We start from the raw sequence: 15,920 nt of genomic DNA, 5'->3' as shown, positions 1-15,920 counted from the left end.
TGTAAAAGCGAAATGAGAGACACAAGACTGCATAAAAATAAAATCTATATTTTAATTGTAGAACATTAGTTTTATAGCGCTAGTTTTCAAATAATCAAATACACACACAACGAAAGAGCAGATACAAAAAGGACACGAACCAAGTAGTGTAAATGTTGTGTGTATCAAACAAATGGTGATTCGTTTTTACATCGTTCAGATACTCACTCAGACAAGGGGAAATGTTTGAAAAATCAAATAAAATGTCTAACATACTTAAGTATTAAAAATACCCTCAACACTAAGCAGGGAAAAGTCACGACAATTTGAGAGTAAGTGACAGATGTTTTTAAAGTCAGGCACTGTGGAAAAGAAAAACACATCTGTGTAACAACAACTGCTAGAGCATCACTATACATCAAACCCTGCTCATCAGAGTTCATTTCCTACACATTACATCTCTGAATGAAAGAATAAACAATTTTGTAGTCTGAAAGGGAATGTTATTAGCTTGTAAAAGATCTTTCAAAGCAAAGACAGCAGACAAGGAGCAGAAAGCGAACAGAATTTCATACTTTAACTGTACTTCACAGCTGCCATTCTGTACATTTCATATTTATGAAGCCTGAACTATTCAAACACGTACAGTATGAGGGATTTAAGCGGTTTAATGGGCTGCATAGATTTTGTGTTCTTAAACATTTGTAGACGAGTACACTGTGATAAAGGAAAGTGAAAATTGGTGCAAATGCTGACTGATACATAACTCGTGACTCTACATATAACAACCTGGACAGTGCTTGAGGAACAACAGCGACCAATACATCAGACCGTGTGAAACAGAAAATGTGCATTATGTCAATAAACCGTGTTTTGTGATCATTTGTTAATTATTAAACAACCGATAAATGGCAATACAAACAGCTCCAATGAGTCTCTACTGGGGCAATGGGTGCATAAGCACATAGTGGAAGGAAGCAATGAAAGCGAGCAAGCTATTTTTAAAACGCTTTACGATCATTTATTAACGACGAAGGTACTTTTCGTTAAATTTTGAGGTCTGACATTTGAAAAAGCAAAACACTGTACCGATTAAAACAAAATCTATAACTTTTTACACAAATCGCCACATCGCACGCATACACACAAACTGAGTTTATTATTAACGTTTGTTAAACATTATTACTTTTGTTTTGTTAATGCTGGATCACCTTCACACTCTCTCTAACTCTCTACATAAAGCTGGACAAGAAATCTTTCGTGGCTCAGTGCTAGCAAAGCTCAACAAATCTGGATTTAGTTGATTTATTTGAGTCTCATGGCCAAAGACGTTTAGAGTCACCTGTAGTGCCCACACTGGCGCAGGGAGTGATGTCATGAGATATAACAGTGCATGACTGAGCTTCAAAACAGTAGCTTATGCTACTTTCCTCTTCTGATAAACCTACAGGGTTCATGAATAAATATGCTTCCAGAAATCAAACTGTCAAACGTCGTGACATTACAAGTGTGTGTAATTCAATCACCTATCTCTATTTCCTTCCCAGAAAACGAACAACCCAACCAATTAAATGAGCAAAGACATAAATTAACTGATTATGGAAAAAACCCATGATCTGAATTTGAATATGAATTTGGGTGAGCAGGTGCTGAGCAAAATGAGATGAGCGCTTAGGGTGAACTATCCCTTTAATATGCTGTTGAGTAGAGAAGGATGCTGCAGTTGGGGAGAGAAAGGAAGGTGGTCGCTGAAGCTTGTCATCAGTAGATATCATTACAGTCTGTGTATTTCCTATCAAAATATCCCCCGGTGTAAAGCCAGTCCTGTGATCCTGTGTATAGGTTTGTGCCGAACTGAAACCACCTTCGGACAATCAAAGAGGTAACAGAGGTTAAAACATGGCAACTTTTGATTCAGTTTACGTGTGTTACGTTATTTACCTAGTGGACCACTCGCCACCATCTTTGTCCCGTTCTTTACGAGCTGCTCTCTGTTTCTCCTCCAGTCTCTCCTTTTCACTGCTGGCTTCGTCTACACAAACACATAAAAGCTGTATGAAATCAACTGTTGCTTAATGGTGTTTTCAGGAAGATTTTGCCGGCTGTTATTCATCCCAATATTAAACTCTATTAGTGGTTTTAGCTTATTTCAGAATGTTAGCAACTGAGATTTCTGGGGTAGTCACAAAATGGTAGTCAAAGGTGCCCCAGAACTGTTTGTTTTCCTAAACTCTTCAAAATATCTTCTTTTGTGTTTAACAGAACAAAAACTATATGCAATATTTTTTCTACTATGGTAATCAACGTTGCCCCAGAAATCTCAGTTGCTAACATTTTTCCAAATATCTTTCTCTGTGTTCAACAGAACAAAGACATTTACACAGGTTTGGAACAACTTGAGGATGAGAAATTCATGACTGAATTTTCATTTTTGGGTGGACTATTCCTTTAAGGGATCAATGGGAAGTTTGTTGAAGCCCCTTGGTTGAGAAACACTGGTGTAGACTGACACCTACAGGCCTGGATGAATGATGTATTTTGTGTGTATAAAACAGCAGGGGGCGATGTAAGGCAGCTTTAGGGTTGGAAAAAATGATCCATTACCCATGTTGCCATTCTCCATGGCTCTGATGTCAGGCCGTAGGCGGCAATCTGTCGGTGCCAGCAATCCCTCCATGCCAGGTTCCAAGTCATTGAGTGTCATAGCAAAATTTGTGAAGTTATACATCTAGAAGGGAATGAAGGGACATTATCAGAAATCTGAATTTTGAACGATCAATTTAAGCCAAGAGTAGGTGATGTGTGTATTTGTGTGTGTATACCTCTGCTGAATGAGGCGGTCGAGGTGATATTCTCCACAGTAACGTGCTACCAGGAATCACAGCCACAGTCTCTTGCACATCAGGCATCTCATCAGCATCCTCGTTGATAGATCCTTCTGTCTCCTCCTTTATCAACACGGAGACAAAACAACCAGGCATTATATACAGTCCAGCCGGTCACTATAGCGAGATAAACCACAGACATGAAAATCCTCTCACATTCACATAGAGTGTGATCAACTAAATATACTGTAGACAAACTGAATGAATCACTCTTCGAAAACGGCACACATTCACAGAAAAAAAAGGTCTGAAGAATGAGAACACACCCACGTGTGCTGCTCTGGTCCTGCACACACTCCTACACACAACTCTACTGTACACACATTAGCACATATCTAAGCTACACACGCCAATACAAACAATCCAGACCACTTGAACACACCATTATTCTCTACAGCAAGAAAGACATACACTCCATAGCCAAAGGATGTGGACATCCCCTCTAATTGATGGGTTTGGTTACTGAAGTAAAGACACTCGCTTCACACACGTACAATGACGTAATGGAGTGCTTCAAGCTTTGTTGCAGCAAACTGAGGCGATGTTTTTCTGCCCCAGTGCACAAAGTGAGCTCCACATAGAAAAGCTTTACCAATTAATACCACAGAAATGACTGGAAAAGCCAACTCCATTCTTTAGATGGGGTTGTCCACATTCTGTTGGCCATATAGTGGTCAAAGCACACTTTTATGAATATAGTCAGGATAGGACGGTGGCTCTTTGTGTAAATTTACCACACAATATGTATTTACTTCCTGCTTCAACTACACTGTCTTTTTCTTTGACTCCTTGCTCTAAACTCAAAGAAGAGATCAGCATTAGCTAAAAAAATAAAAGTGAATAAATCTAAGCATTAGAAAGGGTTAAAGCATCACTGGTCAATTATTTGTTAAAGGTATAGTTCACCCAAAAATGAAAATCCTGTCATTTACTCACCCTCAGGTTGTTCCAAATCTGTTTAAATGACTTTGTTCTGCTGAACACCAAGAAAGATGTTTGGAAGACTGCTTGTACCCAAACAGTTCTTGGCCACCATTGACTACTAGTAAAAAATTACATTGGTAGTAAATGGTGGCCCAGAACTATTTGCATTCCTCAAAATATCTTCTTCTGTGTTTAACAAAACAAGGTAATTTATACAGCATTTTTTTCTTTTTTTGGTTACAAACATTCTTTCAAATATATTTCTGTGTTCAGCAGAAGAAAGTCATTTAAACAGATTTGGAATAACTCGAGGGTGATGACAGGATTTTCATTTTCGGGTCACTTATTCCTTAACGGGCATGCTGTTTTCCTTCTCACCGGTTTCTGTTTTTTAGTGTCTGTCGTTCCTTTCTTATCGAGTTTACGGTGGGCGTCGTACACCTGTGGGTCCACACTCCACATACACTCTGTCCATTTCCCATAGATCACACAGCGCTTCTTCTTACTGCACATAGATTACAAGCACACAGCAAAGTAGATTTTATAATTCATTACAACAAAATCAGCTATTTACATTTTAAAGAAAAATAAAATAAACAGGACGGCTAATGACATGGTACTGTTCAGGAATGTGTAGCATGTAGCTGTAAGGCATCAGCTAGCATGTTTGTAGGCAAATATTTAACACTACCAAAGTTAATACAACATATTTTGGTCAAAAACACTTTTATCATAAAACAAAACAATTTTATAAATGACTTAAATGACTGAAATAATCTATTATCAAAACAATCATGAGTTGCAACCTTATGATGTAAGGGTGGGTGGTATGACCAAAAACCAAGTATGACCATTTGTTTTTATTTTACAGTAGTGATATTTACCACCCATGTGGTGTTTTTGTAACTATATATCTTTATATATATTACAATGAAATTACGGTCCTCTCTTGATCTGTGTCTTTATATTTCATCACATTCAGTGCCACATGCAGCATCTCTCTCAGTCTAACATAACAACTAGCCACGCCCACTTATTTACATACTCGAGGGCCACGCCCACTTATTTACATACCGCAGTATACAGTGAACAGACAACTCAGTTTTATTCGGCTACAACAGTATATACCTTTTTATCGCCCTGTCATAACAGGAAGTAGATGTCATGTGATTCACATTTTGATACTAAGAGTAGCAATACTCTAGTATAAACACATAATTTCTTTCTAGAATTCTGATCTGATTTCATCAACTAGCTGAGAATACGAATTATGTGTCTATACAGAAGCAGGGTCATGTTAGAGCACATGACTGGACATCAGAAAAATTAGGTACCATGAGGTCAAGATGTCATGAACTCACCTCTTGTCCTGAATGTAACCTTCAACTCTGTGCAGCTCTTTCCCAAAGATCCCACAGGGTTTAAAGTTCAGAACACACTTCTCTCCAGTACTAACCCATCAAAGAGCAGACAAACAATAAGAGTCAATACAAAAAAAATCTAAACAGTATAAACGTGACATTTTGAACTGATCCGAGGTCAGTCTGGCAGTACCTGTGATTGACAATTTCTACAGTGCCGTACTGCTCGATCCACAGTTTACCCAGAATGATATTGTGCACACAACAGAAAGGATTGGTCCACGTATATGCCTCTTTATGCCTGTGAAGACACACAAACACGTGCACATGTGAGCAGGCAGCTACCCGGCAACCCCCACAACCTGTCGCTCTGATATCAGACACGGACACCACCAACTCGTCCGAGGAAAATCTCACCCACACAATTAATAAACCTTTTTAACAACTCCAGGTGAGCTGGTTCTTCTAGATCGACAGGTGAAAACCTATCAAGTTCAGCTGGGTTAGATTCAAGATCATGAAACAAAAAAAATCTTACAGTCAAACAATCAAAAACCACACATGCAGTCCAACTTACTTGAATAACTCTAGCGTGATGGTTCCTTTAGGTTCGGCCTCCACGCTCTTGCCCCAGAACTTGAGTTTTGGGTAGATTGAGCCATGAAACACAAAGTCACCCGTCAGACTCTCCGCATGGAACGCGCTGATGGGCGGATGGTGACTCACCTGTTCTGAGATCAGTCTGAAACCCTGATCATCTCTGTATGAAAGAGCCAAGAACACAGGAAGGAAACGTTAAGGGGAAGGAGAAGTGAAGTTTCATAAATGATAGGGAACAGTCAACGAGCAATCTTGATCTATAAGCCACATTTAACATCCTCAAATCTTATCAGGGTAGTTTCTGGTAAACAGTGTGCCATTGTCTGTACCGTGTAAGTTCGTAGGTCTCTCCTAAAAGGGGGTTAAAAGGTTTGCCGGTTCTGTCCCACTGAGAGGCGACTGCAGACACAGCGAAGGCAGCTACCGCCTTAGGAGAAAAACACGTTTGATTAGGGGTTAAATTACAATTGCGCATACAAATGAAAAGGAATGGTGATACAGTATATATGGAGATACCTGCATCCTCTCTATAGAGTCGGACTGCTCGCAGGCTTTCTGGATGAGGTATGTGTGCTCCATGTACTCAGAGAGTCTCTGGAGAAAGCTCAGAGGCTCATTGAAGACGATGGGCATGGTGATCTTGGACAGTTCCTAGAACACACACAAAAACAATCTGAGCGGGACCAACGGCACAACAACTTTAGGCAGAGCTTAAAGGGATACTTCACCCCAAAATGAAAATTCTGTCATCATTTACTCACCTTCGAGTTGTTCCAAATCTGTATAAATGTGTATTTGGAAGAATGCTTATAACCAAACAGATTTTGCCCCCCATTGACTCCCATAGTAGGAAAAATTACTTTTTTTGTTTTCTTTTGTTCTGTTGACCACAAAAGAAGAGATTTTGAAGAATGTTGGACAGCAAACAGTTCTGGGGCACTTTTGACTTCCATTGTATTTTTTCCTACTATGGGAGTCAGTGGGGGGCAAAATCTGTCTGATTGTAAGCATTCTTCCACATATATTTCTCTGTGTTCATCGGAACAAAGACATTTATACAGATTTGGAAAAACTCAAAGGCGACTAAATGATGACAGAATTTTCAGAAGTATCCCTTTAACACATTTAACATTGTTTTGTCAATAAAACCCGTCCTTACCAGTCCAATACATTTCTTGAGGATGCTCCATATGCTAAAATCATTTCTGGAGAACATGGGGGCAGGAAGACACGACCTGATGGGCAAAGGAAGGACAAACATACGATTCCAGCCCAAAGTAAACCTTCAGTACTACGCATGTACATATTATGCATGAGGAAAAATTCATTATTGGAAAACCAAGAAAATGAATAAATTGGAATGTAGTGAGAGTCAGACAAAGAGAGATAGAATGAGAAAGATTAAAGGAGAGACAAAAAGAAAAAGGAGGACATGGATCAGAGCTCTGGAATCTGGCCATACCTGCGTTTCTTGATTCCATTCTCCTGAGGAACCACGCCATTGTTCTTCTGAGCGCCGTCAAACACTACAGCATCTTTAAAACTGCCTTCTGATGTGCCCTCACAAGACTCATCTGAATCCAAGCCTGACACACACAACAAACTAAATGTCACCTTGTTTTCTGTAGTCAATGTTTTATAATAAAAGCCGTTGTCAACTTTTTGCCTCGTTTCAGGCTCGGAAAAATCGATATTAATATTATAATGTATATCGGTCAATATATCGGTTATCGGCTTCCAAAGTTAAAGAATTATCAGTTATCAGCCAAAATGTACCTATCAGTGCATGCCTAAATATTATTATCAATAATTGTATCAACTGACAGCAAGCTCCATTATACGTTTTAATGTAATATATTGTACCACCTAATATGAGCACCTCCAGTGCCTGGTACGATGACCTGCCAAAGTCCTTTTCACCTTGTCTATTTATTATTTATTGTTTGTTTTAGTCTCATTTCATCTCAGCAATGACAGGAGCCATCAGACCGTATGAACACTACATAATTGAAGCCATCAAAAGAGGTAAGCCAACACCGGGCCAGCATCCCGTGTCACGGCCGCTCCGTTATAACAAACACACAGCCAGGGCCAAAGTCAACAGTGTCCAAAACACTCACAATGGGGGCCAAATGATATCGTCCATAAAACACAGCTCTTTAATGCTGCCCAACTTCTGAGTGTTTTCTTGACATCCAGATATCTGGACACACTTGAGTGACCGAAGAGACAAACGTCTCCACAAACACAACTGACGGGCAATTGTTAACTGTTGGCCAATAAAAGGCACATGCAAAAACTTACATCCAGAGTGGCCCAAAAATAAAAAAAATCACTATGAATCAATCTTGATGACTTTCCTGCGGCATGTAAAAAGTTTTCATCCCCTCACCTGTGACGGCATCATAGAACTCGTCCTCATTGTTCATTGTAGCTAATGGGCTGTCGGCACGGGTGCTCTAGAACATGGTCTCCTTGGCTTTTCTAATCTCCGATTTCCAGTAAATCTATCACCTACAAAACACAGTGATAGCTGTGGAGAGAAAAAACACAACATCTTTACCAGAACATCCAATAGGCTTATACTCAACACAGACAGGCATTACAAGAGTCCATCAGATACCTGCCATACGTGGACAAAAGTCCCAGGAGTCACTTGTTCGCACCTAACTTCATTCATGCACTCATTCATTTGTCATGTTTCACTGAAACTGGCCGGCTGCTCCCATGGGTGGAGCCATTGTGGGTCTCCACCCATTGGCTGTCACAGATCTGATATAAGAATGAACTTTGGACTCAGTTTGTGTCCAGGGAGGGTAACCTCTGGCTGACAGACAGACTTACGCACCGTGACGTACATGGCCCACAGAATGGACTTACCTGGTTCAAGAGAAGACCTGAGGGAATGCTTTTAGCATAATTAAAGTCTTATTAGAAAGCTTTCTGAAATGTTATCTCTTTAGTGAGTCACTACCATTTTGTTCTTCGAGGTCTACCACACTCAAAAAACATCCAAAGATTAACCTACCAAAGAAAAATACAAGAGTCCCGGGACAATACAGTACAATACCGTACATTACTCCAGTAATGAAAACAGCCTGATGTTCAGTACCAGCAGATCACAGAAGACTTTTAAGAAAGCGATTTAAGCAATACAAACACAACTTATCCAACAAAAATGCAATGAAGGTGAATTTAATGGGAGACACAAAGTTCAATGAGGCTATTAGGTCAGCGAACAGTAAATAAAGCAGATATGCAAAACAAGTTCCCAACCTGCAGGTATGTTGCATAACTAACTTCATATTACTGTTTAATGATAAACCTTTTCGGGCATTTTCTTTAGAAAATTGCAACAAACTAATCTGCAATATTATAAAACATCTCTCAAATTAAAAATTAGTGATAAAGCTAGAATTACCTTGACAATTTATTAGTGGCAAGCAATCATTTATACACAGAGCTAGCACTGTGAACAAACATAAATATTGAAGATATAGTTCACCCAAAACCAATGTTGTCATTTTTTAAGTGTTGTTCAAAACGTCTATGAATTTCTCTGCAAATCACAAAAGAAGATATTTGTCTCAGTAGTTTTGTATCCATATTAAGTCAATGGGGTCCAGTCTTGCTTGGTTATCAACATTCTTCAAAATATCTTTTGTGTTCTGCAGAAGAAATAATGTCATAAATGATGTAAATAATAAAAGAATTTTCATTTTTTAGGTGAACTAACATATCTTGTACAGTTTGTGCAAGCTCCGACAGAGGCACCAAGTCATATCTTGGGACAAAAAATGTGATGCTTATCACGTATTTTTGACCGATAAGCAACCGCCTAGCAACACCCTAGCAACCGCACATCGAAGCCCCACCAGCCAAACCACACTAGCACACTAACATTTTAGTGTCAGGATTTCCATGGGCAAGCAATAAAATCTAGCTGTCCTAACAACACGCGTGTTTGCATGAATCAACTCATTGTGTGTTCAGCACAACATTCACAGCTTTTTAAAACACTTTTGATAAGAACTAATGGGTTTCTGATGACCCAGAACCATGTGACACTTGGTGTTGAGCATTGTGTTCCTCAGCGCAAGGTTTCTAATGGTTTTAAAGGGCAAATGTCATGGGTCAAGCCACAAGGACGACTCATCAGAACATCAACGAATAAAAAATGCCTAACTGCACCATGGAGGAAATGTCTCCGTCATGCTCATACCAACACTTAACGTTAAACGTTTAAGAACCGCAGGCAGTTGGGTTTCAAAGCAAAAAGGAGATGTTAGAATGCGGGATGTCATTTTAAACATACAGTACAGACAGTTAATGCCAAAATAAACAAAGGGTTGAAGAAACAGGCAGGGTCCCCTGAAATCATAGAGAGTTCATGTTTACCTGATCGACTCATTCTGACACATTTTCTCAAATGCACTTTCACCTACTAGGGAAAAAGTCCACAATCAGTTGAAATGTAAAAACGTCTCCATCCTCCTGAAACACTAAGAAAAGGCGTCCAAGCTGGCTATGTAGAGTCTAAAATTGCAGCTTTATTGTTACACCAAGTATTAAAAGAATTCAAAATGCCCATCACATGACAACCAGCCATACAAATGACCCAGGATCTATTCACAGAAGAGATGCTTCTTGCAAATCTCACGCAGGATTGAAAGATGAGTTGCCTTGTTTAAGGGCATGTTTGCATAAAACAGTGACAAGGTAAACACAAACACCCACAAGATTCTACACAATGAATCATATACTCCTGTTTTACAATCTCAGTGTTTTGTTCAAACACATTTGGAATGTTGTCTGTTTGGGAGAGGTGCGATTTAATATTAGTAGAATGAATCATCAAGTCAAGGTGATGGGTATATAGCCAAAATACCATCGTTTAAAGCTAGTGAGAAGCCCTCATACACCCAGTGGTTTTCATACAAAACTCCCAGGGCTGGTCGGTATGCCTAAAAATAATGACGCTTGAAATATATCTCTATATTTTTTCCTCTAGAATAGTTCAAAGAAAAATAGTTTCTTTTGGCTCAATAAAAAAAAAAGAATAATTTGGTGTAGCCCATACTTTTCAAAATGTTCAAAGAATAATCTAAAACAATAGACCAAGTCACCACACCAGTACTTTATTTTTAAATAAACACATGTAAATGATGCTTGAGGTGATGATAGAAATCAGTTGTGCTAACACCCTTTGTTGTGTTTGTCTTTTTGAACACCTTGCAAATTATGACATTTTGTTTAGTATATATTTTTTTTATAAATCATTCAAATACATTCATTATAGGGACTTTACCTGGGAATAATAGTTTGTTTATTCCTGGAATAATGCATTTCCTAAATCTCTGAAACTCTACAATCCAGTGAATTTGTTGCATATCTTGCTTTTTTTAATGATGTTCCATGTCTGAACGAAATATACTCCCCGTGTCAAAGGCAGAGCCCCAGAACACACACCTCCATTACGTAATGGCTATGGACCAATTATCAAAGGTGTGTAGCAGGCAGACCGAACTTTCCCAAAAAGTTTCCTTTGGTGTACTGCAGCAAAATAGCTTGTGTTGGCCAGATTTTGTTCGGAATTTTGTTTGTTCCAGATTTTGTTCGAAGTTGGTTTTTCGATTTTGCCTGAACTGCACCGAGGCCTTTTACTTCATGATCATCATTCGCTCCCGTGTCTCTTTCCACACCCGTTCACTTTAATCCTAATTTTCCACAATATTCTGTAACTTTAACCCCACTCCTAAACCAAACCCAAGTCGCTGACAATACTTATTTAAAGTAAGAACATTCTGGATTTACAGTAGGAGTCTTAAAAACACTTCAAACATTTACCAAACAAATCCACATACACACAAATAAGTGACACCCCTCTGGAATGTGCCCTGATACTCTACTGCATTCTACAGACATGCCTCAAACTACACATGATGCCAAAGGAGAGGAAATTACACAATAACCGATCGACACCACTCCATGTGGTAAACGAGTCAACGACTATACATTTTTGAACCCCTTTACTTGATGTAACAAACTACAGTAATAATAATCTAATGTTCTGTATAATAATTAGATGAAGGCATAAGATGTTGGTGCAATTTAATGCCATGACCAACCCGAGTCAACAAGACAATGCAAATAAGTCAAACACCGGGTGAACACACGCACGCACGCACACATGCCATTTAAAATAAAAAGCCTGGAATTCTGACAGCTTTGCAAAACTAGAAGGTTTGAAACAAACTCTTGATGGTTGTAACTATGACAGTCAATAATTTTCTTACTTTTATGACAGAATACGCACAGATAAAGCACAGCTCAACACACAGAGGTGGCGCTACTGCATGTATCCAGCAAGTTCATATTGGTTATATGCTTGTGTTTAAAGCCCCAGGGAACGACAAGGTAAGTTACTCTTGAAGAGTTTGTTTCCAAAATGAGATAACTCATCAATCAATAAAATCAATAAAAAACTTTTCAAAAATCATGTTTTTTATTATGTTTATCATGTTTTTATTGTGTTTTATTGTGTTAGTTAGCTGTATTTTATTATTATTATTATTATTATTATGAGTTATTATGGCATAAATCAAAACAAACCAACTGCAGTTTGATTGATATTACTTGGAATGCACAATAAAAAAACATGATTTTAGATTTTTTTTTAAAACGGAGTTTTGGAAATAAACTCTTCTCTTGTTTGTGTACGACATGCTAGCAAGGGGATGATTTTAAATGCATAAAACGCAAATGCTTGCTTTTAATAAGAAAATGGGACGTGTAACGTTGGAAGGAAATGACAGCGGAACAGCCCTCAAAAAGTCACCGCTGAATTTCACACAGAACAGTGCACTCGCACTATATATCCAGAATAATTACATAAATTATAAAACTAAATCAATCAGATGACACTTGCGATAAACTGATTAAAACCTCTGGATGCGTTAGTGAGTAAGCTAACGTTACCTAGACTGCATCGTAACGAAGTTTAGCGCCTGTTCGCTTGGATTTCCCAGTGTGATCACAGGGTTGTGAAACACAGACAGATCCTTAAACAGATGCTAACAGGCTAAAGAACAGCAGTAACTTAATGGGCAAAGACTGAAGAGATTTTAAGTCGGCTGGAAATGCGTTGATTTATTTGCTTTAATGACTGGTGCGTTTCAGTCCCAAGTGTAGGATTTTAAAGAAGAAAAGCCTCGTTACCTGCGCTGATGTCTGGATTTGGCTTCTGTCTTATAGGGATGCTGTTGGTTACTGCTGTTGCTGTTGCTGCTGCTGAGCGCTGACACACAGCCGGAAGAGTAGAGACGGGCGATTTGATTGACGTGCGCCTTGGCCAATTATATTAAGAGAATTTAGTCGCCTGACGGGCTACGTCAGCGCAAGACAAATCGCATTGTAGCTGCACAACAACATTTTAAGTATTTATCAAAAGCTCTATGAAAATTTTGATTTGATGTTATCATGTTACTTATTATAAAATTATGCTGCCCCCTTACTTCATTTTTGTTTATTAAACTTTGGTTATTCTTTACTTTGTGGAACTGGTTTATTTTGGTTATTTTTTATTTATTTTAGTCCTTTTTTACTTTTCATGTTATGTTTATGTTTCAACGTGTTGAGCCTTTCTTGTCTTATGTTGAATGCCTATTTTGCCTTTGTTGTAATTTAAACTTTCTAGGCTATTCTTTAATAAAAAATAAGTTGCACAACAAGATTTTTTACTACAAAAAAACATCATAGTTCATATTTTTTCTATATTAATTGTTCATATTTATTTATGTTGTGTAATATTTATTTATATTTTATTATTAGTTTAGTTTTTGTATTAGTCTTTATTATTTGTAATAGAGTTATAACAACAGATCTTGACTCAATAGTATTTGTGATAATACAAATGGTAATTACACTTTTAAAAATAAGACCATGGTTAGTTTTCTCAAGGGTGTTCTCAAAGCAACACCCACAGCTGCCCCTCATTTATTACACATTATCTTGACATCAAGATATTTAACTGAACAGCATAACCTCTTATCATTTGTTATGAACCAGCTTTCGTTATATAGGCTACAAAAACTATTAAATAAAACCAAGTACATTCATATGGCACAGTGTAAATATAAACTAGTAAAGAAAAGCATGTGTTGTCTTCCATAAATATTATAAAATATTCCCCATGAAAGCATGAAAATGATAGAGTGCAATAAAAAGGCTGTGCATATAATTATATGTTTGGTCTGTTTGTTAAGCTTAAATTGTTGCTTAAGACTTTTAGGTGAAAAAGATGATAATGAATCTAGTTTTATATGTCAACAGATTTAGTGATATTCTCACAAAGCTTCCAATACAAATATCTTAACATTTACCTGGAAAGTAAAATTACTAGTCTTATTTTCAAAGTTCAAAATTACATTCTTTTTATTTGCTTTAGGGATCCAAAAACTACCAAACCAAAACCAACAGAACTGCACGAAAGCCGTGGCTGAAGAACCCAAATGCAGGCAGCGGGGATGAAGGGGTTAACACAAACTTTTATTAAATAAAGAAACAAAACAAGACCCACAATGGGGTAACGAAGACAGAACTAAATATAAAAACAGAAACAAAAATACTTCCCACAAGGGGGCAAAAACAGCAGTACAAAGTAACAAAAAACTAACACGACCAAACGTCAAAGCACAATGTTGGACCGGATGAGACAATGAGCACAAGGTACAGGTACACGTACATACACAGGTAAGCACAAGGTACACGTACAATCCACGAGCACAGGACAAAGAAACATAAGGGCATTTATAGGAGAGACAAATGAGGGAAAATGACACAGGGCAGGTGGGAAACATTAGACACGGCAGGGAAGCAATACATGAAATGAGAGGGGCGGGGCCAATGACAAGACACGAGAAAACACACGGAGTGTCAAAAGATAAACACCCCATGGTTTTCTCACACAAAACCAAAGGCTTTGTCACGGCTCTGCCACAAGACCAAGAAAACCATGACAAGATAAGGCAGAGCCGTGACAGAAGCCCCCCCTTTAATGAGCACCTCCAGGTGCTCACCAAGGGGTAGACTGACAAGACAAGACCGACTGGGTGACAGACAGGACAAGGCAAAACAATGAAAACAAATTCAAGGGTAAACATGACAGGATAACAATGGGATTAGGGTGAGACATCAAAAATAACAAACATGGGAGGGGGGGTGGGACAAAACAAGGGTTCGTGGGGGGAACAGTCCTAGTCCCCGAGTGCGCTTGAGGGCGCAGAGTTCTGGGGGACTTAGGGGGGAAAGTCCTGGGGGGGCGCCGGCGAACAAGGTTGGGCGCCAGCTGGAAGACCGGCTGGAAGGCCGGCTGGGCCGAGCTAGATGTCGGCTGGAAGGCGGGCTGCTGCATCGGCTGGGACGCCGGCTGCTGCACCGGCTGGGCAGGACAGGACGCCGGACTGTATGCCGGCCTGGACGCTGGACTGGACGCCGGACTGGACGCCGGCAGCACTGGGCTGCGTGCCCCTCTCCGTTGCCTTTTCTTCTTCAGCCGAACCACCTGACTGGTGGTCGGCTGAAGGAATGAGGTGAAGGGCGCAGCTGGCTCCGGGTTGGACACCTCCAACGAGGAACTCCAGGACTCCCTCCTTCTTCGCCTGCCTCGAAGGCTGACTGGTGGGGGAGAGGCTGCAGGGAGCGAGGCGGACGGTGCGGTGATGCCCACGACTCCGATCTGCATGGCACGATCCTCCGGGATCGTGACCAACGGGGACGGAGACTTGGACTGCACTGAGACCCCTGGCTCCGACCGGTTCAATGGCATATCTGACCACGTTCTCGAAGCGCAGCGGTCTCAGCATCCTCATCTCCGCCCGCAAGATCGGATCGTTTAGGCACTGTTGAAAATCACTGTTAGCTCCGCCTCACCAAATGCCATCTCCTCTGCAGCCTCCAGGAACCTCTCGGTGTACTCCACCATGTCAGCCTCATCCTGACGGATGCTACAAAGGAGGTGAGCCTGGCGAGATCGGAGGATGTCCATGGTGCCGCCTGCTGGGTTCAGCTGTGGCTCGTGGATTCTGACACGAAAGTCGTGGCTGAAGAACCCAAATGCAGGCAGCGGGGATGAAGGGGTTAACACAAACTTTTATTAAATAAAGAAACAAAA

The 15,920-nt window shown here is 39.7% G+C and overlaps 1 protein-coding gene across 2 annotated transcripts; it reads right to left on the bottom strand.

The window, feature by feature from the left end:
• Positions 1-32: 32 nt before the first annotated feature.
• On the bottom strand, positions 33-13,083 carry osbpl2b (oxysterol binding protein-like 2b). Of its 2 annotated transcripts, none has more exons than XM_057363152.1 (14): positions 12,968-13,083; positions 8,142-8,282; positions 7,212-7,335; positions 6,909-6,984; positions 6,266-6,400; positions 6,079-6,176; positions 5,727-5,909; positions 5,343-5,450; positions 5,150-5,239; positions 4,167-4,293; positions 2,802-2,927; positions 2,584-2,707; positions 1,921-2,011; positions 33-1,843 (listed from the first exon to the last, which is right to left on the bottom strand). In XM_057363152.1, exons 2-14 carry the CDS (start codon positions 8,176-8,178, stop codon positions 1,741-1,743), a joined length of 1,422 nt encoding a protein of 473 aa, XP_057219135.1. In that variant the 5' UTR covers positions 8,179-8,282; positions 12,968-13,083; the 3' UTR covers positions 33-1,740. The 2 variants fall into 2 exon arrangements, with proteins under 2 accessions (XP_057219135.1, XP_057219136.1); XM_057363153.1 differs by lacking the exon at positions 12,968-13,083 and adding an exon at positions 8,373-8,447.
• Positions 13,084-15,920: the final 2,837 nt, after the last annotated feature.

The sequence above is a fragment of the Triplophysa rosa genome, linkage group LG21, assembly GCF_024868665.1.
Source record: "Triplophysa rosa linkage group LG21, Trosa_1v2, whole genome shotgun sequence".
In the NCBI taxonomy this organism is placed as follows: domain Eukaryota; kingdom Metazoa; phylum Chordata; class Actinopteri; order Cypriniformes; family Nemacheilidae; genus Triplophysa; species Triplophysa rosa.
Note: the sequence above shows the minus strand (reverse complement) of the source record. Positions and strands in the feature narration are given on the sequence as shown.

Bases quoted from the DNA above. Each gene is read 5' to 3' on its own strand.
- osbpl2b (XM_057363152.1), bottom strand. From the start codon at position 8,178: ATGAACAATGAGGACGAGTTCTATGATGCCGTCACAG. The intron at 6,985-7,211 runs GTATGGCCAGAT...TTTGCCCATCAG, and splicing joins AATGGAATCAAGAAACGCAG to GTCGTGTCTTCCTGCCCCCA. The intron at 6,177-6,265 runs GTATCTCCATAT...TTTTCTCCTAAG, and splicing joins ACTCTATAGAGAGGATGCAG to GCGGTAGCTGCCTTCGCTGT.